General features: G+C 39.1%; 1 protein-coding gene across 2 annotated transcripts in view; it reads right to left on the minus strand.

Moving 5' to 3' along the window:
• BTRC (beta-transducin repeat containing E3 ubiquitin protein ligase) overlaps nt 1-15,502 on the minus strand; it is a 141,680-nt gene that overhangs the window by 15,791 nt on the left and 110,387 nt on the right. For both annotated transcript variants that reach the window (XM_045291207.1, XM_045291206.1), the window contains exons 3-10: nt 14,581-14,767; nt 9,141-9,237; nt 8,326-8,463; nt 7,255-7,373; nt 5,612-5,861; nt 5,035-5,153; nt 3,784-3,894; nt 2,035-2,113 (exon numbers count right to left, since the gene is read on the minus strand). In XM_045291207.1, the coding sequence (XP_045147142.1) occupies nt 2,035-2,113; nt 3,784-3,894; nt 5,035-5,153; nt 5,612-5,861; nt 7,255-7,373; nt 8,326-8,463; nt 9,141-9,237; nt 14,581-14,767 (1,100 nt within the window). The remainder of the gene's footprint in view (nt 1-2,034; nt 2,114-3,783; nt 3,895-5,034; nt 5,154-5,611; nt 5,862-7,254; nt 7,374-8,325; nt 8,464-9,140; nt 9,238-14,580; nt 14,768-15,502) is intronic.

A 15,502-nucleotide genomic window follows, 5' to 3' on the forward strand; every position in this document is an offset into this window, starting at 1 on the left:
GGTATACTATGTACATAGATTAGAAGACTCAATATTTTCAAGAAGCCAGTATTCTCTAAACTGATATAGATTCAATAAGAACACAAACTGCTCAATTAAAAAATGGACAAGAAATCCTGACACTTCGCCAAAGTATCATAGCAAATCAGCACATGGAAAAATGCTCAACATCATTAATCTTAAGGGATATGCAAATCAGAACCACAATGAGGCACTACTAATACCAATATGAATACTTTGAAAGGTGAGTCATTTAAAATTCTACACAAGCATACCCATCTGCACTGTCATGTTAATTGGTACAACTACTTTGGAAAAACCACCTAGCTGTTTCTAAAACTACTAGACCTGTTATCTACCTTATGACCCAGCTATTCTGCTACCACAGCATTTACTCCAGAGAAAGGAAAGCATATGTTCATGGCAAGAGTTGTATACAAATGCTTACAGAATGGCTATGTTTTTAAGGAAACTGACAATCTTCAGAGCTGACAAGGATGTGGGGAAAAACTAGAAAACACTTGGAATGCAAAATGGCACAGCTTGGCAGTCTCTTTTCAATTTAACATACACTTACTTACCATAGGACCCAGAAATCTCAGATGAAACCCATAAATACATTAAAAAACCTAGATGATATACCCAAATCATAATAAAAAGGTTTTTTAAAAAAGTAAAAAACACCAAAAAGCAAAAACCTGTGCAGAAATGTTTTCAGTGACGTTATTTAGGATCACAAAAGACTGAAAACACTCTACATGTCTGCAACACAGTGAATGAATACACACAGTTTGATCCACACAGTAGAATACAACTCTACAGTAAAAGGGACGAAAATATTAATCGATACAACATAGATGAATCTCAAATGAAGTTAAATAGAGCCAAATGCAAATGACTAGATATTGAATGATTTAATTTATGACTTCTCTAAGAAGATGAAATATTAACAAAGAAAGAAAAGAAAACAGCAAGCTCATAGGAATAGAAATCAAATGAATAGTTAATTGCTAGGGGTTAGAAGTATGGAACTAATTTACCGGGGTCCAAAAGAATTTCTATGGGTGGTAGAAATGATTGAAAAAATCATACAAGTATATTAAAAATGAGTGAATTCTGCCATTATGTAAATTACACCTTAAAACATGACTTAAGACAAATTGTAAATAAACTAAAGTTCACATTTTAAAAGGCATAAGCAAAGCATGCCTAGTACTCACAGAATTAGCTATGAATTCAACAAAGAGGATAAAACAAAAATAAAAACCCTATTCTCTTCTCCAGACAAGATCCTGCCTGAATATTCAGTCAGGATTCAGAACACTGGGCTTAGTGCTTGCTCTCGTCTTTTTCCTGCCTTCTGCAAAAGAGCCTGTCCTCCCCAGTGCCCTCCCCGCCACCAAACGTCATCATCTGATGGAAGCAGCTTTTAATCTTAGGCCATTTTCCAGTCCACGCCTTTGGTGAACAAACACGATGGAGAATTCAGTGCTTTTGAGTCACTCCTTTCTCCAGGTGTCAAGATGCTCAGACAAGGTGGGGAGAAGGGATAAAAAAGACGTGATACGTGTTGCTGGAGGCATCATCCCTTGAAGAGGCTGCAGAACCAAGGGGCTAGCCAGGGACTCCCGCAGATTCCCACGGCACTTTTTGCAGGTACAGGTGTGCAAGTCCTCAGATCCTGGACAGGTTCCAACTTGGGTAATTATATTCTCTTTCCCTAAGTACCCCTGCTGTTTCTGGTGGATACAGAATTCTTATTCACTTCCTGTACTAAGCCCCTGTGCAGAGTTGCTGTGCAGCTGTTAAACAGCTGCCACATTCCTCTCCATATAGAGTCTCTAAAGCACTTTGGGATGAAAGGTGCTATATAAACACATTTTATTGTCATGTACTGGTTGCCTTTCCACTTAGTCGTAGGTTTTGTGAGGTTCTAACTATCAAATCTAGATCTATCTATATCCCATAGCACATCAACATTTAATTTCTTCCCCCTCCTGCTCCCCAAGCCCCTCTAAACAGCAAGGCTCTTACCACAAGGGTCCGGAGACAGAGAGTCCCTGCAGGAGCACGGGGATCCAGAGCAGCCACAAGGTCCCACACTTTTATTTTTCTAAGGATCAAAAAGGGAACAGATAGATTTCAGGTAAAAGCAAAATTAAAGGAACACAGGGAAGAGAGCAAAAAGTCAGAGCAATCTATATGCATGATGAATACAGTTTATAGGGTAAGGTCAGCCCACGGGAATATAAACTCAGTTCTTGAATTCACTCTTGGGTAGAACTTACTGGGCCTAACAGGAGAAAATGCATAGGATTAACCAAAAGGTAGATAGGGCAACGTTGCGTGAAGCCACATGAGGGGATCAAGAACAGATCTTGAATGTTTACTATTAGAGCTCACTTAGGCTTGGAAATCTACAACTCTGAGTTTTCACCTACAGCACAATGAAATATATTTTAAAAGGAAAAAATGAACAACCAAACAAAGAAAAAACCCAAACTATATTCTGCCCTGTAAACCTTCATCTAATCCACAATAAAAAGTTTGGGGACAAAAGGGAAAAATCAACAACTGAGAACTCTATTCATCTTCATCCTGGTTTGGTCTACAATGGACCAAATCATGTGTACCACAGGGCTCAGGTCCATTTAAAGGTCCTGGGGTTTATATAAGCAAGCCCTCATAGTTTGAATTCATTAAGAAAAATCTAGTCCTAAAAATCATTTATAGATCATGTCTCCTCAAAGAAAAGAACAGACAAAACCCAAGAAAGGTGGGTGCAGATCAAAGCAAGGCAATGAGAAAACATAACTTTGGACCTAGCTGGAACGTGTTAGCACACCCTGAACAATTTCCCTAGGGCATGACAGTGATGGCTAACTTAAAGCAGAGAGCAAGCACTTGCTGCGCTCTCTCCCGCTTAATGTATCCACACAGCCACAGTACAAGAACTCAGATAATGTAAACTTGTTTCTACTACCAAAAAAGGAGTGTCCAATACTGTCTGAACTTGTAGCCTTCCAATCAAAACCAGGCACCTTGACAACAAAAAGGAATGACAAAGAGGGCTTTATAAGTGAATATATTTCTTATATGCTGGGTGCTGATGGTTTTGATAGATATAGGGTGCATTTACAACATAAAGGGATTCTATAACCAATGAAAATGAGACTGAAGAAAATAACGGTTATTGAACTCCTGGTAACTGAAACGCTAGGAAAGTGATGAAGAGAGCTGTGCTTTTAGGAATCACTTTCAATGAGAACAAAATCCAAGACTACCATACGAAGCGCCAAAACCACTGTCTTCCAGTGTGGCATTGTTATTAATGGCATGGGGGTTTGTACATTGGGCTGCTAAATGTACAGCCAGCAGTTTGAGAATGATGAGGCGTTCTGCTCATGCAAAGGTGTACAGCCTTTGAACACAGAGAGGCAGTTCTACTCTGCCTAGAGGTCACTATGACCTGGGGTTAACTAGATGGCAGTAGTTTGGTTTGCTTTTTGGTTTATCCTGTTACACTGGGTTCTTTGCTCCATAAGGCTAAAAAACTCCTCGGGTTATTAATGACAAACATTTATAATTAAAATAATTTAGAAGACTATTTTAGGAAAGAGTAAACAGAGGAGGTGCATAGTTAGACAAAAGAAATATGCTGTCAAATCCTTTCTGTAAAATCTACCTGTAAGCTTATGCAGATAAGGAGAAACTATATGTATCATTGGAAGGCAAGAGGCACAAAAGACGTAGATTTTCTAAAAAGCCTACTTAGCAACTCACCCATCATAGGCCCCACTGACTATCCTCTTGTTATCAAAACGAATACAACGCACCAATTCCTCATGGCCTTCCAATACTCGTAAACATGCTCCACATTCTATGTCCCATAGTCTGGAAGAGAAAATTTGAGTCATGCAGATCTTTGTGCATTCTTTTCTGAGTCTGGAATGCTAAAAGTATTTTTCTTTGTATATTTTTAAGAATGCTCTAAAATAAAATCAATCAACATCCATATAAGAATGCATTATTTTTTATGTAATTTCCTTTCTGCCATGTAAGTCAGGAAGGATATATTTTTTTAATCTACAGCTCAAACAAAGCATGCATTTCAAAGCACAATGCTTTATATAGTTCTGTAACTAGGTTCTCCAGGTATAAAAAGATAAACGCATACATTTTTTGGGGGAAGGAAATGATCAAGATAAGAAGGAAATGTTTCCTGAAGTAAATGGTAAGAATGAGATGTTTTACAAAGAATCTCCACTCAGTCACGGACAGCACTGCTTTCCTGCCTCGCACAGAGCACAGGGCAGTCCTTCCTATATATATAAAGGAAGCCAAAGTCTCAAAAGCATTTGCATACCAAAAAAATTGCATACTAATTTATAAAACTGTATGACTTAGAACAAGCTGAGTGATTTCTAGCAAGGATCATTTCCTTAGATACACATAGCACAACAGCTCTACTTCTCCCCCTACCTACCCCTTGCAATAGGTTCAGATTTGAACAAAGGGCGAGGATGGAAACATTTTCCAAATTTTAATTGTCTGTGCAGTCCTCTTGGGGGTGGGGGGCCAGGGAACCAAAGAACACTTCTATATTTCATTAATTTCCAATGCAGATAACTCCCTGGCCAAGTATGCAATGTAGACAATACTGAAAATGAACACTTCTAGTACGAAACAAATCTTTTAAATCTGTGGCAAAGAGAGGAGGCTTTTTGGTATTTATTAGTTCTTCCCAACGCTATACTGGGGAGATGTAAAGAGAAGGGCCCTTAGTCTCCATCTTCCTGTCATCCTCGCTCACTTCCTCCTCGTTCAGACTGTACCTTTTAAATAGGTCTCTCTGGTGATGAAACTATTACGGGAAAGAAACACACCAACAAAAAGGCTGTCTCTGCAGGGTAAACTTTTGACCTGTAAGGAGCTACAGAAAGGAAAACGACTCTACTATAAACATATCTGTTGGGATCTACATGACTGGTTTGTCAACAATGAGTGGCAAGGGAAAGGGCACTTGCTGCTCACCTGATGGTATTGTCAGATGAGCCACTCACTACCAGCCTGTCTCTGTACTGCAAACAGGCGATGCCGCGTTTATGTCCATTTAAGGTCCTGACAAATTCACAAGTACTTGTGTTCCATACCTGCCACAGAAAAAGCATTGCCAGACAATTTGGTACTATTATTGGTAAAATGTGTGACAGCCAGAGTCTTGGGGAAGTAGAAATAGAATCACTTGGAGAAGTCAACAAAACATGTGACAAGTCCAACTGACGATAATCTAGGGCTAGTTTGTCTCTGCTGCTGCCACATGAGAAGTTTTCACAAATGATTTTCTCTCATAGGCTCATCTTTTTTCAAAAATGAGGTCAGATTGTGCAGATACATTTTCCTGGACCACATTTACCCCTTAGGAATAAAATGCTTAGCCCAAATCGTTGCGTAACTTCTCTTGCTCATTAGCCTTTTACAGAAACTAGCCTCTGAATTAAATATTAAATTATGTTTAAATATGGATCTGTCCTTGATACAAATGCCACACAGATTGAATATTTATTGGAACTTGGCTAGTGTTCAATTTAAGAGATTTCTGGCTACTTACTTTTATAGTCCTATCCCCAGACGCAGAAACGATGTACTTATCATCAAAGTCTACCACATTGACAGCAGCTCGATGTCCAACCAGCACCCTCCGGAGGGTGATGTCAGTTGGGGAGGCCATATCCCAAACAGCAATAGAACGGTCTTTGGAACAGGTCACCATCATGCCATTATTGAAACGCAAGTGCAGAACTGCTTCACAATGGTGGATCAAGGTGTTTAGCATTTCACCTGTATTTACATCCCATACTCTGGAGCAAACAACATTTAAGGTTATCTGAGGTTAAGATGGCGCTACAATCCATGGCCAGTATATGATGGCCATCCCTCACTCATTCATGATGATAAAATTTCTGACATCCAATCTGATACCACTAAAGAGATACATTTTTAACTGGGAAACTGCTTTATCCCAGTAGTATTGATGCCTCACTGACAGTCCTCAGGAACACAAGATGCTCTGTAACAGACGGACTTACGTATGGGATCTGGGATTCAGGAGCCTAGATTAAGGCTCATGAGTATTGACTTCTAAGTGTTCATCCCTGTCCTTTGTATGGGGGTGAGGATTAAAAATCGCCTTTCCATTGTAAATCCGGGCTTCAAAGCAGAGTGTGGGGATCCTTGGCTAGCTCAAGAATTTTGTATGTTAACAAAATAAATTTTGGGTAATGATATACATCATAGTACTATTTTTGTATATTTATTTTGACTGTCATAATACATTTTTCTTTGCTTTTCCAGTTTAACCTTCTTTTTCAGAAAATCATGTTTCCCTTATCTAATGAAGGATGCTAGTGGCTCCCTCCCCCAAGATGATTTCAACTCCCTTGATGTATTATTCCACAAAGACCAATCAACTAAAAGTGTTGAGAACGAAGACACCTGGATTAGTTATGCAGCTTTCGCTACTCAAAAAGGACAACATGGAATGGTAAACATTTAACTTCAGAGAATCTAACGATGCAGCTCCCGGTTATTTTAATTTTTGTTTAGTGTTTTTTACTTTTTTTAAGAAGTTACTTTTGATGCATTATGTTTGCTAAGTCCTTTAGCTTTAGGCAAAATTCCTAACAGAGGTTTCCAGCAGTGCTGCCTGTACCCAGAACTCAAGCTACACTGGACTCCAACAGCATAATGGCTGTGTCATCAAATCACTTATGCCTCTGGAAGCTGACTGAGGGCCCCGTTCCCTGAGAGAAGCTTGCAATTAAAAACTGCAGGGACGGCAGAGGAGGGGCTGGCGGAGAGAGAGCATTGTTCACCTATACACATTTTAAAGGAGATAATGCAAACTTGCACTTCAGTTTTAACCACCTGAAAGGAAAGCTTCGTTTCATTCAAGTCATTCCTCTGTGAGGGGGTTTTTGTAAGGAATGCAAAGTTTACCATAGAGACAAGAAAAGTTTCTATAACCAAATCAAAACAGAATGCACCATATTCCTTAAATGTACAAAAATGTAAATTTTCTTTAATCATTACTAAATCAAGTTTTCCAGTTCTAGATGGTCACAAGCGGTGAGGGAACAGACGAATTAGGCCCTTTAGCTAGGACATTCTGAACCATAGCATACAAAATTACTATCTACGAATAACAGAGTTGATCTCATGTTTTAGAGTTCAAAACTAATTTGAAATTTCTACCTGACAGTGGAATCTGACGATCCAGTTATGATCACCCTCTCGTCATACTGGAGACACAAGACAGAACCTGTGTGGCCTGTGAGAATTCGCTTGCATTCCAGTGTGCTTTTATCCCAGATCTAGGGTGGCAAACAAGAAGATTATGGCGATAAAGGGGGTACTGTGGAGACTTGTTAGCTCTATTATATGTTTGATCCTCCAAAGAATCAAAGCCCAGAGTAGTGTGGAATGTATGCTTTCTATAGGTAAAGCTTAAGGACCTATATATATGTGGCTGCAGTACTAATGCAAACTTTATCCTTTTCATTAGGGAACAGGGTAGCCTATAATTAATTACGTGAGGGTCAAAGGAGCAGCAGTCCACTGAGAACACTTTAAGAGGGGAATTTCATCCTAGGACCAACCAGCTGCATGTTCTTCTGAGGGAAGCAGCTGTTCTTTAAGGGAATGGCTAAAATCAACACATTTCAGAAATGATGCTCTGAGTTTACAGTTTGGATGTAGTACCCTTGCCCCTCAGATGTTACTGTTGCTGCTGGGTGCTGTCAAATTGGTTTCGACTCTCAACGACCCCATAGCCAACAGAACGAAACACTGCCTTGTCCTGTGCCAGCCTCACTCTTGGTCTTATGTTTGAGCCCATTGTTGTAGGCACTGTGTCAGCCCATCTTGTGGAGGACCTTCCTGTTTTTCACTGCCCCTCCACTTTAACAAGCACGATGTCCTTTTTCAGCGACTGGTCTCTCTATCCTTGCCTCTAAGGAGCATCCTGGACATACTTCCTCCAAAATAGATGTTTGTTCTTTTGGCAGTCCATGGTACTTTCAATATTCTTCACCAAAACCCTAATTCAAATGCACTGATTTTTCTTCCTTATTTAATGTCCAACTTTCTACCCGCCTGCCCCCCTCCCCCAACTTTCACATGCATTTGAGGTGATTGAAAATACCCTGGCTTGGGTCAGGTGTATCTTAGCTATCAAAGTAACATCCTCGCTTTTCAATACTTTGAAGCAATCTAGTGCAGCAGATTCACCCTTCAGCTCCCCGGTCACAATCGAAGAGACCTTACCTTGATTGTATTGTCTCGAAGGCCGCTCACGATTTTCTGATCATCGTACTGTAAACAGTAAACTCCTTTGCTTGTTTCACTTCGGCAATGGATTCTCTGTAAACTATGTCTTCCACATCTCCAATTAGATTCTATTGTCTGAGGAGAGGGATGGTCAAGAGGCAGTCAGTAAGAAAAGACCTGAACCAACTGTTCTAAGATCTTTCACCGCAGTCAAGGACACAGGGTTAATGTTTTATGCTATGGGATATATAGGAATTAAGGTGAACAGAAAATACAGTTTTTATAACACCACTATCTAAGATTTAAAACCTATTTCCATTTGTGATAGGATTCAAAAATTAGCTTCTAAAACGCTCCTGTATAAACTGAATATAACTATTCAAGAAATAACAGACTGGTGGACAGAGATTGTTCAGCAAGAGAAGGCAAGCTGTGAACCATGAAGTTATGTGCTCAGTACTCTTCTTGAAGAGGGTGTCCAGTGAATTTCCATACAGAGCAGAAGCCATCGGAGGATCAGCTTATAAATGTACTTTAACAGTCTCACTGGTATTTCATGGTGACGTCAGAGGTTCTTTCTCTCTCTCTCTCTCCCATCTGTTTACCTACTAGCATATAATTTTTTAAAATGTTATCTGTTAACAATTTATCTGGCAAGTTTCTACCCTATTTACTTTTTAATCCACACCAATAAGTTGATATTAAACTCATGTTAATAAGCTTTAATTGATTTGGTGTGACAATACTGTTACTGAAGAATGCTAATAATTCCCTTGCATTTGGCAAATACCCAAATATACACAGATTCTTACCTCAATGTCTTGTATAATTTTAGGATAAAGTGCTCTATAAAAGGAGTTGGGAGGAGCAGTCCCATCAGGAGGTTTGTTTTTGAATAAATACTGTCCCCTAAAAAACAACAAATATTTCCCAGTGAAAATAATATTATTACACATTTATAAGGAATGTCTTCAAAGTAAATAGCCCAATGTAATCTCCATTAAATATGCCTGGAGAAGTGGAAAGTGAGCCTGATCTCAGGAGTCTCCTGTCAAGGAATTATTCTGCATTCGTTAAGGAATTCATCCAACATTTTCCTTCCTTTTTATAAAACACTGGTGAGTGGGGACGGAGGGGACAAAGGAGAGCAGATATCAAAGAGCTCAAGAAGAAAATGCTTTGAAAATGATGGTGGCAGCAAGTGTACAACTATGCTTGATCTAATTGAATTATGGATTGCTATAATATCTGTAAGAGCACCCAATAAAATGACAAAAAAAAAACCAACAAAAAAAACCCTGGTGATTCCCAGTTATAGGGCATCAAAATAACCGTACTATGTGCAATTTGTTTTTTAGGATCAGGAGTTGTTTTTTTTTGACTCCAGAAAAAAGGAGCATCAAGCCTTAGAAAATATTATAAAATCAATAGACAAACTGTATAATCTTAGATACTGTATTTTACACAAATTAAATGTTTTTCCATTTTTGCAAATTGCTCAATCCCTCACATTAGTTTCCTATGCACATTATATGCCAACTGTGTGCTAGTTTTAGAAAATCTTTATTGTAGTTTGAGTGAAAGTTTACAGAATTGGCTCTCCATGTAACAATTCATACGGATCTCGTTTTGTGACACTGATTGTAATCCTCACGATGTAGCAGCATACTTCCTATTTTCTCTCCTTATTTCCTATCCTTTCCTGCCTTCTGAGTTTTATCCCTTTTTGATCTCGTATGAGCGACTGTTCTAAGAAGTGTGCACCTTCCTGGGGTTGTTCGTCTTGTAGGCCTGTCTATGATCTGGTTGAAAATTCTGTAGCAGTAACTACTGCCTTTTCCTCCCTGAGGGGAAAACTGGGCCAGGACAATGGACACTAGCAGAAGTGCCCCGGTTGTGGAGCTCATGTTTTTTAGGTCTCTACTTGTGGGAGTGAGGTATATTGGTTGCTCAGGTAGTGAGGCTGCTGGTGACCGGTGTAGCAAAGCTTTAAAAGGCATCAGATGGTTTAACAACAACAAACCCTCAGAGGGACATGGGAATGTCCAGCGGCGGTATGACAGAAGTTGAAAAGAAATGCCTAAGAGCACTCTTGCTGTCAAGGCGAAGGCAAGCAATTGGCTTTCACAGGTGTGTTCCTGGCTATGCACACATGCACTTGCATTTTCTCGGCTTTCCTTGATTCCAGTGAGCAACATTTGTTAGCCTCCCCCAATCTTATGACAGCACATCCCTGGAATACTCATATCCCAAGCTAGATCTTTGCTACAAAAAAATCCAGCAAATGGCAATCGCATCCTGCTGGGTAAAAAATTTAATTCCTCATTCTGAAGTTAAGAACCCACCAAACACGGTGTGGAAGCTAGTAAACCCCACTATGGGTGTACTAACTGCTGTTCTCACTGGCACGGTGCCTTGCAAAGTGGAGATAGGCAGAAATGCCTCTGAGTGTAATCCTGGCACCAGAGAAATCATGTTTTCTCTGGGCCAGTCATCCACTCCTCCCTCTATAGCTCCATTACAATGTAATTAATTGCTTGGTGTCTCCAGGAGCGCTTCTCCCCTGCCCTTTCCCTATTACATACCTTGAAAATTAGTTGAGAAAATTTCCTATAAGGAAAGTAGATGGCTCGCATTGCTGTGTTAATACAGAAAGGGAAAAACTTACAGAAAAAGAAACTAAAATATAAAGGGTTTGTTGTTTTTTAAGGAGACTAACAGGAGCAAGAGAAATAATTTATCAACATAAAGAAAAGTAGAGATGGGACTCATTTAGGGAGTGATTCTGGCTTAAAGGTATGTTCTTATAATATAAATATCTGCAGGCAAATAAGTATCCACATATATCTTAAAAGAAAAGATGGGGAATTCAGTGGATAATTTTAATAATTTCAACTCCAAAATTCTTCAATGGGTTAGAAATCACTATAGGCCTTTTATACACAAGGAAATCAAATGTCAGTGTGGTTAAGTTAACCTGTCCAAGGTCACATAGCTAATACGTAGCTGACTTGGGATTTGAATCTAGATCTGGCTCTTGGGCCCACATTCTTAGCCATCCCATTGTCTCCTATTGCCCACCATGGCTCAAAGATTCCTGTGTCCCTTTTTATCTCTGGCACAAGTACTCCATGCCTTTCTCCATGTACACTGGCTCTACCTCTGCCTTCTCAGGAGGACTGATATGAATGGATTTTTTAAAAACTCCCACTACATTTACCATAGGAACCTTGGTGGTGTAGTGGTTACGTATTGGGCTGCGATCTACATGGTCAGCAGCTCGAAACCACCAGCAGCTTATGGGAGACAGACTGGGCTTTCTACTCCCGAAAACAGTTAGTCTTGGAAATCCACAAGGCATTGCTCCGAGAGTCAGCACTGACTCGATGGCAGTGAGTTTGGCATTTGGACATTTACCATGCCTCAATCAAGTATTGGAAGGTCTTCAAATCCAAAGTGCTACAAAAAAGGATCATGAGGTGTTGAAAACTGGTTTCCCGGCCTGTCTTGATGCTGTAAGTCAAAACCTTTTCAAATGGAAGCTTTCTGACAGCAGGGACCACTTCTATATGAAATGCCTAGTGCCTATGAGAGTATGGGTAACATGATAAATGCTCAACATTAAACTCAGAATGTCGTCATAAAATGGGATCTGCTGATTAAGAAAATGGACTTTTCCCAAGTGGTCTTTTATTATACTTTTAAGAGTTACCATTGGTGAGCAGAGAAAATATATATTCTGCATTATTCAAGAAATAAAATGACAGAGTTCAAGTCCTATGGGCAGACTATCAAATCTTTTCTGTTGTATAAAGTACAACAGAAAAGCAGAAGTGAAGCCTTACGGACTCAAAGCTTTACTAGAAAACCATATTGACTTAGTCGTTTTTGGTTAGAGGAAGTGAAGGGAATTTTCAAAGAGAGCATATGGGGAAGCTAAGGCACAAAGGCTTTATTAGGTTTATGAAGACAACTTGAAAGGAGAAACTGATCAGAGGTTAGCATTGAAACACGGAAGCCAACACAAGAAGGCAACGCGTCCGTACAAATAAAAGCTGTGACAAGAAAACCAAGAGGGCACTAGAGAAGGTCTTCATGAGATAGACCACCATTTATAATTTCATGGGGTTACTTCAGGATAATTAAGAGGAAAAATACGTTTTAAGAAAGGAGACTATAGTCAGAACTCTGAAGGATATTTGAAAGTAAAGAAATTGGTTTCTGTGTTTGAAGAGATAGGTGGAAGAGTAGTCAATTTGTGCTGGATATAGATTATTTCTCAGCTACGCCTTTATACATCCTTTTAAAAGGCCTCCCCAAATAATCTTTTCAATAATCTTCTATTTTCTTTGTAGCTAAATGACAGATCTTGCTGTGTAGCTTAGTGCCAGTCCAAAGCAAAACTGTGGACCTTATATTCACCCTCATCCACAAAAAACAGCCCATTCAGTTCTTGCTTTCCCTTTCTGCTCTCCTTGAAACCTGTATTCCAAAATACTCTAGGCCCACTCCAATGTCTAGTAAGGATTTACTTTCATTTACAGACCAAATAGTAACAACGTGCCTTTTAACAGGGAGCAGAGCCTTTATGTTGATGGGGTTTGGAAATAAATTTCTTTAAGTGAAATTCCAGGTCAGAAGTTATTTGGAGGAAAATTTGTTTTTTTGCCTTTTTAATAACTTTCTTTTTGAAGAGTAGAGGTATATTCCCAATTGCTCTGAAGTTTTTAAGTAAGTAACTGCTTGTTCTTATTTCTAATACTGGTCCTGGAATCCTTAAAATTTATGCACTCTGAATGTGATAAAATTATATAGTTGCCTTTTTAATTATGAAAATATAAAACAAGCTATAGTTTTCTATCACAGAAAAGGAAAAACATATTTGGGAACAGAATAACACAGAATAGAAACAACCATATACTTTCATTTATATAATTTTTATTTAGTCAAAGAAGTGTAGTACATGATCTGATTAATTAAATTTGAGATATAATTTCATCCTAACAGCCAAACCAAGCCAAGTCCTTTGCCATGGAGTCCAGTGACCTGTAGGACAGACAGCACAGAACCCCCTCAGAGGACTTCCAAGGACTTCACAGAAGCAGATTGTCACTATCTTTCTCCCCCAGCCGGTAGGTTCAACCTGCTGACCTTTGCATTAGCAGCTGAACCCTCTCCCTACTGGGCCACAGAGTTCCTTCTTAATAGCTAATATCTCCATAGCATTTAGTGTAATATTAAGGGTTCATTATATTATGCAGTAATGAATTTCAAAAGTGCACACACACACAAAGGGCACTGACTATATTTTTATGAAAATTGTGGATCCATTATATGTATCTCTATTTCAAAAGGATTTAACCCTTTTGTTATCTCCCTATGATCCAAGATAAACAACTGGTAAGAGGAATTTGGAAGGAGTCTGGGAGGATCTCAGAGAGCTTATATCTTCTTGGAGCATTGTTTCTATCACCTAAAAGACTATGCCACCTTGATTTTTTCATACCAGATTTTCTTATAGTGACGTTCAAGAGACGTTTTCTGAAAGAAAATTATCTATAGATGACATCTTCCAGAAGTTCTAATGAGATGGTGTCACTGTGTTAAGAGAACAACAGAAAATGGTGAAGTCTCTCAGGCTTTCAAGAATTCAGAATCAAGCAACAAGTGTGCAAAAATAGGATTCTTAAGAAGAAACCATGATTTTTACTAAATTCCATCTTTCTTCTTCTTTTTTATGGTTAAGAGTCCTCATGCTAGTTGGACATTAAAAATATATATAACTTTTTGCTTACACAGGTGATAAAATATCAGAGGGGTAGTAGGCTCAAAGGCACGACATTTTCTGAAGGAAAAAAAAAACCCTTTGTCCTGGATGATTTTAGGAGGAAGCTGGATCTGATGGTTTCCATATGATTCAGAGCTATCGACTTGCCTTATAAATGGCTCATCAGCTCTTTTTCAAGATACCAATTTCTGCCAGAGGACAGAATACTTTAAGCAGGTGGGCTGGCCAGTTTTCCTTTTTAACAAAGCAAGATTAACACAACATTGTCATTTTATGAGTGACTGGTCAGAAGGAAAACTGCTGAGTACATGAAAACCTATTCTTTAGTTTTCTTCTTCTTTTTTCTATAAACCAGCAAAATCATTCTATTACATGGTAAAGAACCTCATTGGTTCCCAACAATCTTCCAATGACTGAGTAGCCAGGTCCTGAGACTGTAATAGTGAGGAAGTTAAAAGGCTCACCACCCTCTTCTTTCTGCCAGGCCTCTCCAGAGAGAATCCGTCCTGACCATTCTCTCAATGAGCTTCTTCCATAGCATGCCATCAGATGTCACTCGGTACCATTCCTTGCACACAAGTTCAGCAGCACATAGAGATTTGGCATCCAGGTATGACAGAATGTTCTCAGCAATGTGATCCAACCCTCGAGCTTTCAAACATGAGAGGGGGTGAGAGGAGCAGGCAAAGAAAAAGAACAGAGGGGGTGGTGAATGATATTTTACAAAAGGTTCTTTAAAACAAAACAGCATTTGTTCTTATGTGAAGGCACACCATTGTCCCTAGTGTGGTCCAGTTTCTTTTTCAAACAGAGACTTGGGTAAAATGAGTGTCAATAATTTTTCCATAAGGTTACAAAAATGAACAATATTTTCCATCTTCCTTTAGATAAGGAAGTTAAATCTAACAACCAGCAACCCCCCCAAGACATTAAAAATAAAAAGGATTCCAGAAAACAACTCACATCTATCTATATGGATTTCAGCACTAGGGGATGTTCTATGGATGGCATCTCAAACTCTGTGATTCAGACCCTCTCCCCCCTCCCAAATCTCTATATTAGGTCCATTTCTCATTCTGTTTCTATTACTACTGCAGTTTCAAAGCTGCTCAGTAAAAGAAATATCCTTTAAATGTACTGGGGGAGAAGCACTACGTCAGAATGAGCTAGGTCAAGAGAATTGGGGGCATGCAGAAAGTAAAGAAAGAAGGAAGAGATAGAGAGTGGTAGCAGAACATCCCAAGAGGAAAGACAGGGAGGATTTAAGTTCAAGTATAGGTTTAATTTCTGATGATTGAAAAATTATATTTGAGAATAGTTGCTGCTATAAAGCCTAAATGACTGTTGACTGAAAATGGAAGGAAAAAGAAAACAAACACCACCACC

This window comes from Echinops telfairi, unplaced genomic scaffold, assembly GCF_000313985.2.
Source record: "Echinops telfairi isolate 266 unplaced genomic scaffold, ASM31398v2 ScPeMD7_70;HRSCAF=299, whole genome shotgun sequence".
Lineage (NCBI taxonomy): Eukaryota > Metazoa > Chordata > Mammalia > Afrosoricida > Tenrecidae > Echinops > Echinops telfairi.